General features: G+C 36.5%; 1 protein-coding gene across 21 annotated transcripts in view; it reads right to left on the bottom strand.

Moving 5' to 3' along the window:
- PSPC1 (paraspeckle component 1) overlaps positions 1 to 21,226 on the bottom strand; it is a 68,148-nt gene that overhangs the window by 8,528 nt on the left and 38,394 nt on the right. For 2 of the 21 annotated variants that reach the window (XR_008746879.1, XR_008746880.1), the window contains exon 7: positions 2,899 to 3,154. The exons of 13 other annotated variants lie outside the window; for them this stretch is intronic. Coding sequence is in view for 2 of the 8 variants with exons in the window: in XM_005229695.2 (XP_005229752.2) it covers positions 19,275 to 19,460 (186 nt within the window). In the remaining 6 variants the exon portion in view is untranslated. Of the gene's footprint in view, positions 1 to 2,898; positions 3,155 to 4,086; positions 5,649 to 18,984; positions 19,461 to 21,226 lie in introns of those variants that run through there. 6 more of the 21 variants (XR_008746881.1, XR_003555185.2, XR_003555186.2 and 3 more) reach the window with 6 other exon arrangements.

Raw genomic sequence — 21,226 nt, 5'->3', positions numbered from 1 at the left:
CTCAACAGTTAAAAAACAGCTGTTCTGGAATGTTAGTAAGTTCCTAGATATTCATACTTCTGCTTAGAGTTCATTAAGTGCAGATCTGCTCCAAAGAACCCCAAGTCCTTTCACTCTGGAGGGTTTTTAAAACACATATCAAACACAACACTGTCTTCTAGGCCTGCCAATGCATGTGGCCAAAGTGATATCCTTCTCATATTATTGCCACTACAGTAATTAGGATTCCTGCACATAACACAGTTATTAATGAAACTTGAGAACTAACTGCTCTCACTGTAGTTGTACTGAGGGTACAGAAGCACGGTCTCCTCCCCATGCCACAGCTTGCTGTGGTACAGACACTGCGTAAGCATGGTATCAATACAACTGAACTGAACTGGAGCAAAATGTCCTGATTTATAACACCACCTCAGAACAGAACTGCATGCAAGTCTCACTAAAATTTTAATAAGCAAAGCATTAGAAATTGATGCAAAAGTTTAAGACTTGCAATTTTAAAACTTCTGCAATAGATCTGCTTGCATTTGCAGCAAGTGCAGCTGGAAGAACAAATGGCAAGTCAGAGTATATTTTTATTCCTATTACATTTATTAATTCATAATTAAATTTACTGTAATTATATTCAAAAAGGCCTAGATAATAACTGGAAATGTTAATAAGGGTATCCATCTTGAACTCTGTGTGTCTTCTTCCAGAGTTCACATGCAAAATAACTATCCAAAACATTTAAAATCCAACAGCTCCCTGCCCCAGCCATTCAGGCTTCAGAACACCCATACACACTCATTCCCTCCTCCCCCACCCCAATGAAAGTCACCTCTTCTCCACAAATACCTCCAATTTAAAATAACATGTGAGGACTGCCATGTTTAATAGGTTTAATATAATCGATTACTCAGGCTGGGGAAGCAGACACAGAAACGTGTTGCAGAGCTAGGAAGCCCTAGAAATGTCTTCCTAGAGAGGAAGACTGCCTGGAAAGCCCCAGTTACAGCAGCACAACGGGATGAAGAACTCTGTATGCTCTCAGTTCAAGATCTTGGTAAATTGTTTTAAGTCTTTAGGTACTGTCTGATGATCAGAAACTTTAGCACACCCTGTGAAGTGTGTGTGTTACAGAATTACTTTGGAAAGCCACGTACAGGTTGTGCCTTTCAGGCTAGCTTTGCTTCAGGAACAGCCCCAGACAACAACTCAGAAGTGACATACATGCAAATTGCAATACACAATCACGAACATTTACAACAAAGGTAACATTTACCTTAGCAGATACAACTGAAAAAAAGCTGAGGCTAGCAGCTCGAAATAAGTACAACTTCAAAGTTGGCACAATTTGTTTGAGTCCTATTAAAAGTGCTGTTAATTCATCAATTCTCCCACTTGCTTCCTTTTCATCTTTCCCCACCCCATGGTGCAGCTTGCTATATATCATATTTCAGAAATCCTGTTACCTATTCCATAACACAGATGTCCAGCAAGATGGATACTTTCTTCCTAAAGCAGATACAACAGAGCACAGCCCACTAACCCTTTATAACTAGAGCTATGATTTTGCAAGCACTAGTATTAAAACAATTTAACAGGTCAAATGTAATAATGGCTGTTAGCAATGTCTGTCATCACAGGGACCTGACTGGAGTTGTCATCTGGACAAACATTAGTGTCCTGGGACATTACCACCACATGGTGAAACTAATCCAGCTACTGGTAAGTATGTACCCATCTTAAAGGGAAGCTACAATTACAAACTGCACATCTTTCAGTTTGTATTTTAGATTATGGAAAAAACATAATAATTAGGCTTTTCTTCTTTTCTTCCCCTAGCTACAAACAGCAAGGCCAAGACCTCCAGAGGCTTAACACAGTCTCTCAAGTTTCCACAACAGCCAGTGTATACTGACTTCTACATGGCCACCCAGATTTACTGAAACCAAAGTGGTGAGCCAGATTCTTGGCAACCAGTAGGGAATTAGTGACAAAATTGTAGCCAAATAAATCTATTACGTTTTTGAAAATAACCCCTAAAACCAGCTAGTAAGACCATATGGCAGTGTTACAAATCATAATCATTTACCATAACTCAAATACTTAACTTATTGTGTGTGGTTGTGGTTTTGGTTGGTTTTTTTTTTAACAGTAGGTCTCTCCTGCTGTATGTTTCTTCATGTTTCTTCCCCTATGAGAAATTAAGATCATTACAACCTCTCTACCCTAACAAAAACCTACATAAACCCTACTGTTTATGATTAACGGTAATTACTTTGTTAGATCTGAATATATCCTAGCAGATATTGCTGAAAAAAGGGATTTGCAAGAGTAAGCAGGAACACAGCAAATAGTTATTTTCAAGGTAATAGACTCTGAATCACTTTCATTCCTATGATAAAGCTTTTCTTTAAATTAAAGCTCAGAGTGGGTATGGTGCCAAGCAAAATCCATCTGAAACATTCTAAAAGGCTAACAGCATGATAAACATGCCTATACTGAAGAGAACAGATGCATCACGCACAAACTGAGTGATGCTGTGCATATATTGTGCCATTATCAAGGAAAATTGAAAACCAGCTCCTCAGTACAACCCATTTCAAGTAACACACACTCAGGCTTCAGAGCACTCTCCACTAGTGTCTTTCCACTACAGAACTGCATGTGAAACAAGCTACCACGCAGAAACAGCTATGACAATCTACAGCACTGAAGGACGCTTTACATTTACCTCGCACACCGATGCTATGCAGCTTCACTGGCTTCACTAACAGAACAGACTGGGGTGTGGGGTGCGTTGTTTTGGGTTTTTTTGATTAACAGGATTTTTGGTGACTACTGTAACAAAGAGCTTCCCCCCTATATTTCCCTCCACTTCCCCCTTTATTTTATGTCTACTTTAAAAATTACCTAGCAATACAGAACAGCAGCATGGGTAAATTTTGACTTCCACTGAAGTGGACCATATGACAGTTTGCACCAGCAGAGATAGGTATCATTCTGAGTGTAGCAGAGCCACTATCCATCACACAGAAAGGATGAACTCCAGTGCAGAGCTGTTCTCAGGAAAACACACAATCCCTTGTGGCCATTTATTTGGGGTTTCCAAAGGGAACCCGAGGTGATCCGCAGAGCTGTGTTCATGTTTGCATTTGTTCAGGTTTACCTATCAAAAGGTAACAGATAAGAATGTTGGCTGCTGACGTACTAACAGAAGATACAGTGCTAGACACTTCTAAATGGTCAAGCAACATTTTCCTCCCCATTCTTCTCTTACCAAGTCTGGCCAAACCTGCTCACCTTAATCATGAGTAGCCCCTGCTGAGGGCAAAAGCACGTATTTGATACAATAAAACCATCAGAGAGTAAATCCATTGTCACCTGGGCATCATTGCATGGCTGCCAGTAATTACAGGAGACAAACTGCAAGATAACCCTTCCCAATCACGTTCCCTAAATTCTCTCCTTAAGAGCATATACTTGTAGACAGCTAGAAGCAAATAAGCGTTTAAGAGGGAAAAAAATTAGCATTACCAAAATAAGGCTCAAAAGGAAAAATAAGTTCCCAGAAACATAAGGGCAAACACTACTTGAACTGTGCCAGCAAGGCATTCAATTTCCTTGACAAGACTATTAAAAATATTTTTCATCTATTTCACAATTTACAGTTTATAAGGTAGAGAGTACCTGAAGTTAGTTAGCATCTTACACAGAATGAGGAATGTGAAGGTTAGTAATATTCCTCTTCTGGAATCAGATTTCAAAAAAGAAAAAAGTGGTGGCAGTAATAAACCCATACCAGTGACAATATTATGATCAAGGAACATTTTTTTTTTTTTCCCTGTTTTGCCTGGACTGCAAAACTTCACTCACGGAAGTTATAACTATTTCTTCAGTATTTGGAGAATAATGAGCATGTCTGAAAATATTTAAACAGAAAGGACAAAGATTTCATCTGTGCAGCTTAAGCAAGGTCTGAATTTAAAGATGCTAAAATTTATAAGTACTTCATAAATTTAATAAAAACTGCTCCTTTGTGAGTTCCCAGATGTAAGGCTATGTATTTAATACAGAAGGAGGGTCCATTTTTAAAAATAAAAAATAAAAAAATCCCTGACATTTCAAAGAAGTTTCAGTTTGATCAGCAGAAGGGAATGAAGTCTTAACATCACCCAGGCTTCTACTGCACAGTATAAGTGAAGCATTAGACTTACATGTATTTTGTATGTAAATATATACCTTGTATTTTTGCCAATTTTTGTGAACTGTGAGGCTGTAGTCATACAGTCATTAAAATAATCCTATATGAAACAGCAACTCAATCACGTGTTTTTGAATATGGCCCCCTCCCCCATATTGCTCACTAACATTCCCATGTCGAGGAATCTGCAGCACCAGAATAGCTGGGTAATCAAGACAGTGATTTTTCACGATTATCCATTCTACATATGTTGTCATTAATGCAGCAGAAACACCTTCAGATACTCAGATTTCTACTTTCAATGACTGTTCATGCTGAGCAGCTTAGAAAAACATCCAAGTAACAGTACCATTTTCTCCACTCAGAGCGCACATGCCCTGTTACATGAATGCAAAGTTCCTGAGCATTTTGTGATACTTTACCTTATCACGAACAGCTAAGTAGTACAAAACTGCTGAAGGAGCTGCTGAATGTATGTTGTGAGCTGTACAAAACTGTTGAATAACCTTTAACCCTCATCATCTCTTTCACCTAGAAATAATGACGTATATATGTGACTTCACCAATTAACAAAGAAAACTTACGAAATTTGACAGATCAAAAGCATCTGAAACGGTTGCATCAGCACTGGAAGTTAACAGTTAAGATATCACGAGCTGCTTCTGTCAGTTTCTAGAAATTCTGAGTGAGTTCATCTATCACAGAAACTTACGGCTTGTTTATACACACAGTTTGAAACAAATTTAGAAGTCTGCTGTAAATGAGATAAAGTTAAACCAGCACAGCCAGCAGAGCTTAGTAGTATCACTATTGCTCTACTACTTCAACAGAAGTCAGGATAACATTGAGCTACACACTGTGCAACCAAGTTTACAATTATGCAATCTGAGATGAGAGAACCACCAAGAAAAAATTCAGAGACATTTAAACAGGCATAGTTTTATTGGTATCAGTGGTTTAATTTCAAAATAATCTTTCAAACTATTTTCAAGCAGCAAAAATCTGTATAAGCAAAACCTAAGAGATAGTTTTCTCATAATTTATGTTTTAGAACTACAGAAAATCAGCATAAGCTTTGTATTATAGAAAAATACTTATATATAGTTGTGATGATCTCATCATTTTGGTATTTTGGATCTTCCAAAAACTAGGGGGGAATCTAGTTTCATGAGAAACTTCCTAGATTATGCATAATCTAACCTTCTCTAGTTTAAAAAAAGAGCATTCCTAAGGAATCGTCAAATTCACCAATACACAGCGCGTTTACTTCTGAAGTGTTAGCAATGCACCTTTTCACAACTTCACACGACACTCCCCATTCCCTCCTGTAGGATTCCTTACCTGTCATCTTTGCAGCAGGTGCCAAGTTAGGCCAGTGTCCTAACCTCCTCTTCCAAAATAATGACAGCAGAACTGATTATCTTTGTGGGGCTAAAACCTCTGAAGCCATAACACTGTGCTGGGGGAAAGGGCAGGGCAAGCTGTGGTCACACAGTCCTTATAATAAAGAGCAACAACTCAAGATTCACTCCAAAGGGTTTTCATCTTTGAAGTGCTTCATTTGGAAATGTAGAATACAACAATACTAAGAAATACAGACATCTATACTGAAATGAAACCTAGTAAGGAAGCATTCAAATACCTAAGCATGCGATAGGGTTTTAATGTTAATTCATATCAAGTTCAATGAAGTCAAAACTTTAGATGAGAAAAATCACAGAAGGGTCAATGTTGGAAGGGACCTCTAGAGATCATCTGGTCCAGCCCCCTGCTCAAGCAGGCCCACCTAGAGCTGATGCCCATGGAGACTCCACAACCTCCCTGGGCAATCTGTGCCAGCGCTCAGTCACCCTCACATTAAAATCTGTTTCCTGAGGTTCAGACAGAGGCTCCTGTGTTTCAGTTTCTGCCCACTGCCTCTGGTCCCATCAAAAAAATTGGTAATTCATTGTGCAATTAGGTAGTTTCCTTCTGTGCTAACTCTGCTGGATTACTTCATGACAAATACAGAACACCAGCTTCTTACTTCCACCATAATAAATACATATTTGGTAGAAAAGAGAAAACCTTACATTAGATTTGAAATACACAGGAGATGGAATCTGTATTTCAAGACAAAGACAACAGAACAGCATTAATAAACTACAAGGTATGCTGCAAAAGCTCTATCACATATTCGTCCACTGACATGAAGACTTACCTGTTTACGAAAAAACCCACAAAGCAATGTTGAATAAAGGTATCATTTCTCACGAAAACTTGTGTTTTGTAGAGATGAAGGCATTTAGAGATCTGTTTCAACATGACATAACTAGTCCTTGCAACAAATCAAGTCTTCCTTTACTTGCCCAGTCTAAGCAGACTACTATTCAGACCTGGGCTAGAAGTTGTGCATTACACCACCAAGGAACCTGTGCAAATTTTTATGGCAGAGTATGTACTGAAGTCAACCACATAAAAGTGAAGAGACTCTTTACTTGCTACTGTTGTACAAGCTTCATCATCTGGCAAGCTGGGACTCAAACTTGGCTTTCTGTGCTTTACTTGCACGGTTGGGCATATTGCTGATGCTGCACAATGTAGGATTTATCTCAACTTTCTAGTACCATTTTACTTTGCTTATTTAAGTAGAAGTGGCTGCTACCTGTAAGATAGTTATTGTTCCTTCCCAAAGTGAAACAGCTTTCTAAGTGAGTATCAAACATGAAAAAAAAAGCATTAAGTCTCAGCTCTCATACATACAGCTAAGGAAGCACCTGCTAACGGGTAATTAAAAGGACTGAAAAGCACAGTATTAGGAATAAATTCAATATTTGAATAACAGGTTTAACTATCAGGCATCTCAGTGTTACAAATACTAGTAAAATTCACCCTTCCACCATCTACCCCCATTAAAAGACACTCCAGTTGGCTACAACCTTCATCACTCGAGAACAAAGGCCATAATGATGAAACCACATCTGCACAGGACCAAGACCACATGGGTAAGAAATACAGAACTTCCTTTTGTTATCATCTTTACATACAAAGGCAGTCAGCTGGCATATTCCAGACTGAAGTATTCTGAATCAGAGACTGACCGCTGGCACTACGTTTCATCATGGTTCATTCAGATTTCAAGATGTAAGCTCACACTATAATTCTGGTATTAAAAATATGCACTTAAAAATATGTTATCAAAATTATGTCAGGTGACAAATTTCTAAATGTTAACACATTAATGAGAAAATGGTCATGAACAGAATGAAACATAAGTTTGTTACTTCAGTTACCTGTTTGTGACTTTTGATGTACACAAGGAAATAACATCCATTCTAACACACTACAAACATTATTTGCCAAGTCTTAAAAAGAAACTCCACATAAACAAGCAGCAGCTTCTCCAACGAAGTCCGCATTTCAAACCGAGGTTCTGTCCACTGATGCATTGATTTCTTTGAAAGGTTAACAGTGTTTACCTGCTATGAGATTCTTCCACTACTTTTTGCAGACCATCTTCAAAGAGCTCACAGTTGGCTCTCCTATTCTGCTCAACCTTGTTCTTGCCTTCTCGTAACTTTATTTCCATCTTATTTAAAAGCTTTCAGTCAACTTACTTTCATTCTGAGCTCTGCAAAATCTTGCATCTTATCAGCATCCGGTTGCTGAGTATGCTCCGACAGGGTATATTTGTGCATAAATTTTGAGTGATTCCAGTTTACACTACACTGTGTAAACTAAAATGCAGATCTCCAAATAGCTTAAATATGAACCTCAGCACCTGGAAGCAGAACCAGGTCTTTCCATCCTTATTACAAAATTAGGGGATCAAACTGAAATAATCATCCAACAGATACATTTTCCATAACACACCCTGAATTATCAAAGGAATTTGTGTCATTGACAGTACAAATGTTACTGGTTTGTATTTTTGTAAAACTGTACATAATATTTCCTAAGTCTCTACTCAAGCTTGCTCAGATCAATACTTCATCGAGTATACTACATTTGTAATTCGCAAAAGGTAACATCTGGAAGCACACTGCAATGACTGAAAAGGTATAAACTAAGGCGACCGTAGCTGGCAAGAGCAAAGGCTGATTTAAGGACTCTGACAACACATAGCACCCTCAACCCCAGATACAGTAGGTGCCACCGTGCAACTGAAATTTGCTAAGCAGACAAGATGAAGACTTTGAAAAGCATCCTTGTAGCCTTAAAAGAATTCTGTTAACTGAGGCAGGTGAAGCAAATGCTGGAACAACCAAAGGCACTACTGTATTCAAAGCCCTGGGAAGGCTATGGCAGTCGTGTAGCTGTACAAGTATCCATCAGCAGACAAGCCACCTCAGATGCTGACTGTTCAACTACTCAGATTTGTAACTGTGGCAAGATCATTACATTCTTCACAAACTTAAATCCTGACAGTCCTATTCTTGTTTTGTCACGATCGAGACAAAGTAACGTTTTTCTGCAATAGTAGCAGGACCAGGCTGTTTATAAGCAGAGCTCTCTAAACTCATGACAAAAATCCTCCACCGAAGCATCAGTATATGAAGTTATACATACTTTAACTTCAGTCCTTTCCCAGCACAATTCTGTCTTGTATATTCAGCCTTTCCCTGCATGTTATTAATAAAGTTCCACCTCTGCTCCTTTTAGGTTATGTAGACAAAAACTAAAAAGACGAGAAAAAAAATCGCCAACTCCTCAACATTACGCTTCTCTGTATCTTAATGAAACACAGGCTTTCAGGCTTCTTTTTTCCATTAAAGCTTGTATTTTATTTCCATGTTTACATTAAACTATTCTCATTTGTAGCAGAACTCTGAAACAACATTAAGCATTTTAAAGTAAGTTTATCATGTCATATTTGGCGTTTTTAATTCTGCGGTAGGTTCCAAATTTTTAGAGGAAACAAACTGAAAGGTGAGGTCAAACCACATATTCATGCTTTTCCATACTGCTATCTCCCCCATCTATAAGACCATGAAGAGCACTTATCTACTTTTACTTTTCCATATTAATATTTCCACACACCTGAGTCAAGAAAAGGTACCTATCTTACCTATCTTCTTTTTTTTTTAAGTTCTCGCGTAATCTGTCAATTATTGTATATTGATTTACATGAGAAAAACTTTAGAATTAAATTAATTAAAAATAAGTCTTCCCCCCCCCCTCAGGAAGGGCCATAAATCCTTTTTAATGACACAACAGTTAAGAATACATACATGATAATCATATACTAACAAAACACATATGGAGAGGTATGTAATGACTTGCCAAATCATATGAAGAACTGGTTTTGCTGTTCATCTGACATCTGATCCTTTCCTTAACCCACTTCCAACAAATTTAGTATTAGAACCCCCAAATAAAGTTCTACAGAACTAGTCTTCCACATCACCAGGAAAAGCTAAAGCCTTTTACAATAAGATAAAACCTGAAATACAGGATAGGAAACAAAGTCCTAAACAGAATGGATAAGGATACCCAGAGTAGGCCAGTGACAATCTTCAAAGATGAATGATTTGCCCAGTCCTACAGTCAGTATGGCCATTTCGTCCTCACAGCACTTCTAAAGCTTTGCAGAAGCTTGCAGAATTTTCACCATACCACTAATAGAAGGTTAGAGTCGAGTCAGAATGTCCTCAATTGTCAGACCAGTGAAAAATTTAGAGCTCAGTCAAATACTTCATAAATTTGTGAGACCTCTGGTAAAATAAAATTTCCAACCTTCTTTAAAAATACACCATTCAGCTTCCTAGACACTTGGTAGTTTAGAAGAGATCAGATTTTTAAACAATTTTTTTTCTTTTTTTTTTTTTTTTTTTTTACAATAATATGGAAAGTTTCTATATTACCAGCTTTCCCACCTGCAGCCCCAAGAATTAAGTGATGTACAATACTGCAAAAAAAATCTAGATGAACACTTTTAGATGTGCGAGTAATTCTGTGACTACTACAACAATAAAGCAGAAATGCAAATGTAATATCAAGGGTCTGGGCGCTGAGTTTTAAAATCAGTATTTAATTTCCAAAACTATCAGCCACCTGGGAAATTTAAGTTTATGCTTAACTGGAAGAAGAAAAAGATGAAAGAGTTCATTTCAAAGGTAGTAATAACAATGCAAAAGATCAGCTTTTATCGAACTAGGCTTAAAGGCACAACATATCATCAGTCTTTGGTAATTACCATCATCTGAATTATACTATTTCTGATATTCATACTACATGCTACCATCTCCAGTAAAATACATGTGCCTAATCTAACCCAATTCTATTTTTAAGATGCTAATAATAAATTAATACTTATAACTGTGTAAAATAAGACAAATTATATGTCTGGTTAAGTCTTTATAACAGTTTCACACAATGGTCCCGATTTAAAGAATAAAAAAAGCATGCCCAGTAAAATAACGTGACTCAAAACAAGAGCATGGGTTCTCCACAGTTCGTACCTTCTGCCGTCCCCAGTGGCCTGGGCTTACTCTCACTCAATACAATTTTTGAAGTTTCACTTTAAAAATGATCAAAGTCAAACCAATTATATTTTTATGTTTAATACAACTTGGGGAGTTACAGTATTATTCAAAGCAAACATCAAGTCATTTGCAATTATTTACCATCTTATACACATGCTTCTGATTAAAACCAGATTATTTATGGAAACTACTCAGAAGTTTTTTTAACATTAATACTGAAGTGGGCTGTAAGCAGGAAAAAATGTAGATGTAATCATGCATGAAAGTTAACCAAGTGATTTTGTTGACCTGAACCAGCTGTCATTTTAGCAGCAGTAAGAGGCATCCAGGACTTCCCTTTACTTTCCTAATAAACACATTTCCATGGTTTGCTGCTTTTTCTCCATATGCAATAGAAAAAGCACATTTTGCACAAAACATGCAGAGTGAACACAAAACAGAAAGCAAGCTTAGCAATGAAAGGCCCTCCTAAACAAGTTACATTACACTAGACAAATGCTCTAGTACCCCCTTCTACAGACACTTGCATTCATCAGTGTGAATAAAATATGAAACTGTACATAACTGTGATGCAAGAACGATGCTGAACATGCATTAAGTGATATTACAAAAACTACACAAAGAATAACATAGCAACAATGAATTGGCACATAAACCAAAATGGTTCTAAAAGCATAGCCATCCCAACTGCCAAGTTGACATAATTTTCACTTTTAAACCAGTAATATATGACATTTATTTCATACATTTTATTTCAAAACTCTGAACATTCCATTTTTGAAATGTAGTAACTGCATTCTTCACACACTAAGGCAGAAATTTTATTTTATTATTCAGCACAGATCTGGTTCTGAAAGTGTCAGATGTGGAACTGCCACTGATACAATACTGAAGTTCTAGAAGCACAATGTTCCACACTGGAACGAAACTAAAGATGAACTACTGTTTCATTATTAAAGTTCTCCTTTTGTGCCTTCTGGAAAAGGCTTTTGATTTTCAGTTGATTAAAACTGGAGCTCCAGCTTACCTTTCACTTGCTCTGTCCCCTAAAAGTGAAACGTAATATACAGAACAATCCAGTGCTATTGTATCAAAGAATCAAGAATGTTAGCATTTTAAAGACAGTATTTCCCATCTTTATAATTGCAGTTTACATATTTTCCTCCCAAGAAAAAATACATGTGAATAGCCTTGCTTCTCTAAAGCAACTGTGTGTATCATCTTTACTGGAGAAATCATGAAGAATGCTATTTTCCGTATTTTACTGGCTTGCATGTAACCATCTTGGCAACTGCAGAAAGTGAACAGACAGATCAAGCTCACATATAATTTGGCTCAACATTTTAGTGTACATTTTTTTTCTTCATTAATTCCAATACTTGTCTTCTTGGGCCAACTACCATTAAGAATGTAAAACATAACCATGCTATTCAGACATCTAACTAAAGCCCTCAACAGTATTTCTTACCTATTTGTTCTAAACTATCTATTTCTTAGAAGTACTAAAAACTCATCCAAACTCATGTAATGAGAACATACATAAAACTACATCCTCTATGTGGCACATAGATGTAGCATGAAGTAACCAATGTCCGTACAGTTATGAGAAGTCTTGCTCTACCGCCAACTCCTTGCTGTTCTTTCCTTCCACAGTGAAATGAGCAGAATCAGTAATTTTCACTGGGTTTCTTTTACCCTTCTCACTGCATGGGCATGGAGATGCAAGGGTGGCACAAAGCAGGCAGGAAGCAGAACAAAGCAGCAAGGAGGGCAAAGAGCTATTCGTACCTGCAGCAGTGCCTGTGTCGAATTATTATTTTAAATATGCACACGAAGATTTCCAATTTCCCAGTAGCGTACAAATATTTAAAACACTTGTAAGCAGCTTGAGAGACCACTTCCAGCTGGCAGTTCAAAAGATTGCATTCTACAGTACTGTGATAGCTGGTTTATGCTGGGGCTTTTTCCTGCAATTTTACACTAGATAAAAATACTTAAAGCTCAGTAACAGCACTGCAGAATAAATCCTTTTGCAGTCAATAATGAACAGTAATGGAGCTTGTAGAAAAAGAAACACATTAAAATGCCCAGAACACCAAGAGCAAACAGCTGCAAGAAGCATTACAATAAATCCTGTGATTTTTACATCTTTTTAGATTTATTACATTTCCTCTTCCAACTTGCTTAAGCATATACAGTTTTCCACCTTGCTTAAGTATATGTGATTATTTAAAGAGGGAGCACCTGTTGGGGGGGGGGGGGGGCACTAGGCACTGGGGGTTTGGGGGGTGCTTTTTGGAGGGGTGTTTCGTTTCGGTGAGGTATTTATTTCAAATAAACACCGAGAGTAAAATTGCTTTCCCTTTCACATATATAAAAAATTGTTACAGTGACATTAAGGCAAAAACCCTAATGAAAATACCTTAACCCTATCCCACAAATAACTAATAAATATTTACTATTTTACTTCCCTTTACACCATCTTGTTTGGTGCTTCTCTGGCTATGACACACAGGTGTAAGACTGGATTTCACTGGTTTGATGAGAGGCTAGCAATTTTAACATCAGCTGCTTCATACCAATGACAACATGAGGTGTGTACACTGTATACGGTTGCTGTATTCAGCCACAAAAATCAAGTCCTACAGAAAATTTTGCAACACAGAGGAAACATATCCTACTGCAGTGACTGCACCCTACATCCTATGAATATTAAACAATTTTTAGAACACTAATTTCAGTTTTTCTGATATTCCTTGGCAATCTGCACAACACAGTTTTTTAAAAATCCAATACATTTATGTAACCAGTATCTCTGTATTTTTCCATTAAAAGTTAAGTGGTTGTCATGTATAACAAGCTTTAAAATTTTTGTGAATTTGCTGTACATATAAAATTAAACCACATTTCTCCCGGTTTTATTTTATTCCACTTCCCCAATCTTTTTTCAGTTTATATACAGAACCTTTCACACTTAATTCCTTGTTCAAGGTTCTCTGCAATTTTTTTTACTGATAAATTAAGGGCAAGAACAGTATCTTTATTCTTACCGCACTTCTTTCAAGCCAAGCCCTTAATATCCTGGATACAGTTAGCATGTAAATCCAATCAAATTACACAGCTATGGTTTAGTCTACAGAAATTAAGATATAAAACACTAGCAAAACTAGGAAAAATCAAAGCTCTAGACAAACCATTTACCAAAACAAATGGAAAAAACCTTACCAACAAGGGTACACAGTAACACAGTGGAGTTCCTTTTGAGTCCCACACCTATTATAAGCATTTTGTCCTCTATTTGAGGGACTACACATAAATCACTAAGTTTTTACTCACACAGATATTTTTTTTTCTTTTAATGTGATTTGGGTATAAAATAATCATTATGATCGCGAGGTTTTTGAATGGTTTTACCTATACTATGCTTATCTCTGAACTTAAAACTTTTCTGAATAGTTCCTTCAATTAGGAAAAAATGGCTGCTATTCTGAACTCCTTTTCTGAAGAAACCCATCTCTTCCTGCTTCCAAAAGTCAGGCTGAGGTTATTAATATGAATACCTGCAAATTTCAATTAAATTCATTTTCATAGCTTAAGGAAGTTCAAGATTGAAAAGACCTATTAAATCTATCCCATTTAAAACACACTGAGGGCTTGTTTCCATAAATTTAAAATCATCAAAAGTAATCTTTTTATGAAAATTTAACGTTCGGTTTATCTATTCTACAACTTACATTTTAGACATAGATAATTTAATTTCTATAAACTTCAGTATTTCATGGATTACTGTGAAAACAAACCTGAAATGCCTACAGCTACATTTTTAAAAGTATTTTAGGGGGGAAAACCCAAAACTTAAAAGAACAGATTTCTTCATAATAGCAAAATACCGATTTGGTGAGACCACCTACTAAGATTAAGTATATTTTACAGTACATCTCAAAAGGCAACAAAAAGCCAATCCAATGTGAAAAATTATACCTGACATTAAGTAATGCAAGTTTTAAATCAATCCTCCTATTATGCCCTCACATTTCATTAAACAGATTTTTTTAGAAAGCAAAAGTTTTTGGAATAACACACTCCTATGTTTGCCACTAAGCTAGCACTGAACAGCCACTGATCTAAAGGAGTGCTGTCCAGCCTCGGTATTTTCCATAGGCCACACTCAGTCCCTCCTCATTATTCAAGAATCGGGGAAGTTTGGACTGATAAACCCTCATGCTAGAAGTGAGCCAAGAGCCCAATAGAAGCACCAAGTCCCAAGACAGTTCTGCATCTTAATGACAGCACAGTGCCCAAATAAATAAATTCAGGGCTCCTAAAGAGACAATTAAATTGCACGTGAATGAAATATGTGCTCTCTCAAGTTCCCCACTCTTGGCCCCAAGCACAAGCTAACAAGACATGCTGAATGCAGACTCTTTAAAACCACCTACGATTATGCACCCCTTCAAGTCTCAGGAATGGAATTAAGCATCCCTTCACGTTTGCACCCAATGTAAATAAACTGACCCCATCAGTTGCTACCCAGCCTTCCCTGCCATTTTACTAGTTCAATTACAGTTTCTTTTTACTTGTCTTCACTAAGAGAAGAATTATGATTAATTTCTTATAGAAAATGTAAAAAAAAATGTTTCCACAAAATGCTTCAGTAAAAAGAGCTTCATGCTATCAGAGCACACCACTCTTTTGCTGAACATCTCACCCCGAAGAATATTCTCTCTTCAGAAGGCCAAAGGGGGGTTGTTTTTCACTTGATCTTTCTTTACATTGCTTATTTTGGCATTTTTGAGCCAAATTATTTCAAGGCAGATCACAACCATTTAACAATCAGTACCTCATAAAAGTCAATGTGTTTGTATTTAGTAGCTTTCAGAAGAATTTGTAATTATAGATTTATTTTTCAAGTTAAAATCTGAAATCAAAAGTGGAAAAGGGAAAAAACTGTGGTATAACATTTTAAAATATGACAGTATACTTTAGATCAGAATGCTTCTCAAAGAATGCATACCATAAAATCCTACTGGATACTGGTTAAAACTAAACTGACATAACACTTAGTTCATACTGTCTTCTTGCCATCTATTTTAACCTTTTGTTCTAGTAAGAGTCTCCAGTTCATTGTATCTTTGTCCAATTAAATAAAATAGATGTAGACAATAAATAAAACAACTTAAGGTCAGAACTTTTCTTTCCAGATAATCAACAGTAATCTGTATTTTTCGTAGGAAATAAATACACTTAAGTACATTTGATTGATTGGCCACCAAGTTTCCCAAGACATTAATGTGCTTTATCTAATGAGTACACTGCATAAAACAAAGAAATTAACTCACAACCAAAATTAATTTTATTTAAGTGCCCAATAGCTCCCCTTCAGATGACTGAGGTGACAAATGCAAATGCAGTTACACAAGCTGGATTCTGATGGTGTTGTTTTCTTTTACTTAAATGGAATAGTACAGCTTTACTATCTTAAAGTATTAAAATTGTATCTCACATGAAAATTAAGCAGTTTAGACTGAAGTGTCAGGAATAAGGTAAAACCTCGGTAAGTACAACCAAAAGTAAGCGCATTGTAGTTGCCAATTCCATAACCTTTCCAAGCATATTTGTTTTACCACAGCATACAGCAGTCAGGACTTCACTGTGTCTTCTTGTCAAACAGACCAAAGACAGTTTAAAAACTTAAAGTACATGTGTACACAGAAAAAATGATCAACTGATCAGCCAAATGAAGAACAAGAAAAATTAATCACTTCCAGCACATGGGCAGTACCTTCAAGCAAAAATGCTGCATGGCCACATCTACATACCATTTTTAGGAAACAAACTGGGACCATTCCTTTAACAAAATTACACATTTATCATATAGCTAGAGTTTGTTACTACACCACAAATGGCAAAATCAAAATTTATACAGTTGAACTGTATACAATCAACAAGGCCAGGCAGCCCTAATAAAGTTTCTATTATGAGCAGAATTTGGCAGCCTGTCATCAACTACAAAAGGCATTCTTCGTGAAATCTTTAAAGTGTGCCCAAATTCAACATTTCAGTATTTTTTAAGACTTAAAGACTTGGTTCATGGATATTTAAAAAGATGTTAGATTATTTTCTGCAATAAGGACAGCAGACACATCCACTGCTGCCATACAAGCAGAGCCATCCAAGTCAGAGTTTTACAGGAAGGGTAGCTCACAACTGTGAAATGAAAATCACTAATTAAAATCTACAGGAACTTCCGAATACATACATACCTCTGCTTGCTAGCAAAAATGTGGTGCAACAAACATGCACTTAAAATAGCATGAGGCTGGCAAGCAACAAATAAACCACTTTTTGCAGATTTGGTATGTTTAATGTACTTCCAAAACATACTCGAATACTACGAGGGTGATGGTGTATATATCTAAACAAATATACAGGAGTACATTTGGCCAAAAGGCCTGAATGACACAGCCTTTTCCTTTGAAAAACTGAACAGACTTCTTAAATCTAGTTAAAGTTATATTTAAAACAGCTTCCCCTTAAAGCTTTACAGTTCAGAATTACCAGCTTACACCAGTGCCTTCTCAATCCCCATAAAAATGCCATGCACAAGGGCAGAAAAGAGACAAAAATAATCCAGCATTTAGACACCTTACTAGACACTGTGTCTAGTGTCACAACTTAACGCAGTACACCAAAGCAGAGAGCTTAAGTAGTTGCTATATGCAAACACCCAGTTTACACCTACTGAAAATAAGTTTTCCCAAATACTGAGTTTTAGGAATATGGGCTAAGTAAAACCAGTTGCAGGATTTTTTTTTGAATAACGAATGCCATAACATGATACATATATCAAGCAGGTGAAAGAATATTTCAGACTTCAGATGTAACTTGCTACTGCGATACAAACTGAAGTGTGGCACGTATCCTCAAGTCAAGCAAAAAAGGCCAACATTAAAGGCAATCTAGAGGAAAATGCTTAGTGGTTATAGACGCCACAAGTGAGGACCTACACGTGATAACTCCTAAACTGTATGAAAACAATCTCTACCTTAAGCCATGTAACACTGGCAATATAAATAACACTGTACTTCCAAAATGGCAGCAAGGCCACAATTTTCCTGTTACCCATTTGCTCACAATGCAATTCGCCAAGACCATCACTGCTACATTAAGTAACACATACATGCTCTCTCTGCTGCTTGCATCCCATGCTTTGAGCTAAGTCCATAGCATTTTGGTTGGGGCCCATTAATTAGGGCACCAGGTAATCTCAAATTAGGTTTTCATCAATTTAGTATTACTACTATTCATGCAGACAGTAGTAATTTTAGTAGTTTATTTTTCTGAAAACATGAACTGGTAAGACAGAACACTAATATTTGACAACTATTTTGCACAGGAAAAAAGCAACAGTAACCAAAATTTTTCCTACTTTCTTGCCATTACAGGAATAGAACCAATAGGTCTTTTCCATCGCCTTCCATGACTGACAAAATCTGAATCATAATAAGCTTCCTAATAGCTTTATCATCAGTTTTATCTTAAGACTCAATCAGAAAATCCAGCCTGAGTTGTGTTGCAAATGGGTATTTTTAAAATTCATCATTCTGTAAAATATTTATCAAGAATACTCACATGCAATACTTCTAAATGCATATTACTCTAAGAGAACAATTACTTTAACTGGAAAACATGTATTTGCCTCCTAATGAAACAGTTAATCATTGGTAACAGACTTGTTTCTGTTCAACCACTGGCAGAAATGCATACTTATGATGATGCACTACACACTGGAAGGCTTACCAGCTTGCACAACTGTCTGCTTCCTTGCAATGGCAAGATACTTTAACGATCAGTAGAACACACAGATGTCACAACTTTTCTTCTGTAGAAGTATGGTTTAGGTAAATTCATTCATACTGTTATGAATAAAGCATACATACAGATTCCTTTTCCAATGTTGGTCCCTGTCTGTCCCATTCCCGCCCCCCCCCGCCCTTAAATTTTCCAATAATTTAAGTAACAGATATACTCTACTGATAAGCCTACTGTGACTAAGTTGCAAAGGAAGACTGAGATGCAAGGACACAGTATCCTTGAGAACACTTTGTAGAAAATCTGATGCTCTTGAGAAGTATAAACAAATGAAAGCAGTTGTGTTATAAACTGTTTATAGTATGTACTGCAACATGCAGTTTAGCTAAACAGATTCACTATTAAGAATGGAACTTTCTTGACACACAGTAGAAACTACATACGAATGAAAATTACGCCACTTATAATTAAGCATAAAATTATTCTCACCCAGTATCAGTAATAACATTCCCAAAATCCTTTCAAGTTATTTTTATATTTTATTGTAATCAGATAACCGCACGTTTTACAGCATGATCACACATTGTATTTTGCCAGTCACAAACACATTGCCTTACATAATTATCCGCATCATTTCTGCTCTATACTACAAAGCCTAAACTACTGGATACAAAAAAAGTTTTACAAAAGAAACTGTTTTAAAGACTACAATAACAATAAAACCATTTCCAAGTAACAGCAAAAATTATAAAGGCATATCACCGTATAGTTTTACTGGAATTTCTAAACAGTAAGGAATGAAGTAAGTTTTAGTATCTGCGACGCTTGTTAGGTCCTTCAAAGTTGCCCCCTGGGTTTCCTCTACCAAAGCCACCAGGTCCACCACTCACGGCACCTACACCACTCATTGGCGGCTGAGGAGTTTCAGAGCCCGTCCTACTAACCAGAGGTGAACCCATCTGTGATGGACCTCCTTGAGGGAATCTCTCATTATGCTAACACAAGTCCATTTGGAACGTGCCAAATGTGAGTTACAATAAAAACCACAAGTGATGTTGTCATGGAGTTCAGCAGATAGTCCAGCAGAATCAGGATCACACATAGAGGGAAGAAAGGAGCAATTCAATTAGTTACTATGGAAAAAGAGCTGGAAATTAAGAGTGCTAATGTTATGCTCCAACTTTGTAAATTAAAAACTTGAGCATTAAGACCAATTCTGGTGATTAATATAACTTCATCCATTCAAGCACATCTGAAGCAATACATATTCTCTATGTAACAGAAGAGACAGCAAACAATAATCTTATGCCTGAACTCTGTTCTGCCTTAAATACCAACTAGTGCTCCTCCCTTAAATAAATTAGATACAGAAACATTGTCAAACTACATGGGAGGAAATCAGCCTTTGTATTTCTACAGACTGCAGACTTCTTGAAGAATTATATACCCACATATCTGTGGGTATTTCAGTCCATACTACCTGGAGTCAGCCTTTTGTACGACACTATAGTAATCTTTGGTTAGACTTATAAAATCCAGTCCAAATAAACTGACAAAACTAGTGACAAAATGCGTAACTGGACTATGCTTAGTTTAAAACACACTTGATGTATATCTAAAGCTTAATCTGAAATATTAATATAAGAAGAAAATCCAACTTATGTTCCACATTTATTTTCCTTAGCTCTTCTGTGCCTAATAAAAAAAGGTGTATGTGCTTACACAGATTTATTTGGCTATAGCAATTAAGACCTAAACCAGAAAACATGCATCTGAGCAGTTCAGTATTTATGCAAGAGTTTAAAAATAGAACCCCACATAATTATATTTAAAACATCAATCCAGCATAACATGAACCATTAAAAGCACAGATTATATGGTACAATCAGATCTTGAAATAACTCATCATTCACCTGTTGAGGATAGTTATGTTTTCAGAAGAAATTCCTTCTGTACAGACACATACGTTAACTGCCCAGGTACTCAAGAGTTCCACAAGAACATTCAAGACTAGCTTTTTATTTATAAGCCCGAATCAGAGAATTATTCTGAAAGTTTAACTCCACTAATAGCAGTAGAGCTCAACAGTTCTAAAGTTTGCTAATTAATATATATATAAAATATTAAAACAGCATTATATCTATATGGATCAAAACATATGCAATTTAGATCATGGTTGTATATATGTAAATTTTAAACAAAATCTGACATTGAGTAAGAAAAAAGTTACTTCAACAACTGCATGAAGATCTACTACTGCCCCAAAGTACCTTAAAAGCTGCAGCACTGGTTAAAAAAAATAATAACTCATGCCAGCTTGTTAGCAACGGATGTAAGCTTCAACAAATAGCTTATCACATATTCCTGATAATTTTTAACATTTTTTTCCACAAAAAGTCAAATCATCTTTCCAATAAGGACCCCTCTCTTCAGCTAACAAAAAACTGCAGTAATTAACTACCTACAATAAGGGCGGGGACACACACACACAACTATTTTTAAAATGTTCTGTTCAAAGGTAATCTATGTTTCAAAAGACTGCAGTAGAACAAAAAGATGGCTCCAACTTTCTCCCTAAAAGACTTCAGAGAAACATCCAATTAAAAAAATTGAAACCAAATTTCAGGTCTATAAATCATATTCTCTATTTCCCTCAGTGAAAATTGAAATTAACTGTTAGAGTGTTTTAGCAGATAGCCGTGCAGGAAAAATACAGTTAGGCTATGCCTTTATGTAGGGGCCTGCTCCCCAAATTAAAAAC

This window comes from Falco peregrinus, chromosome 4 (assembly GCF_023634155.1).
Source record: "Falco peregrinus isolate bFalPer1 chromosome 4, bFalPer1.pri, whole genome shotgun sequence".
Taxonomy (NCBI): Eukaryota; Metazoa; Chordata; class Aves; order Falconiformes; family Falconidae; genus Falco; species Falco peregrinus.
Note: the sequence above shows the minus strand (reverse complement) of the source record. Positions and strands in the feature narration are given on the sequence as shown.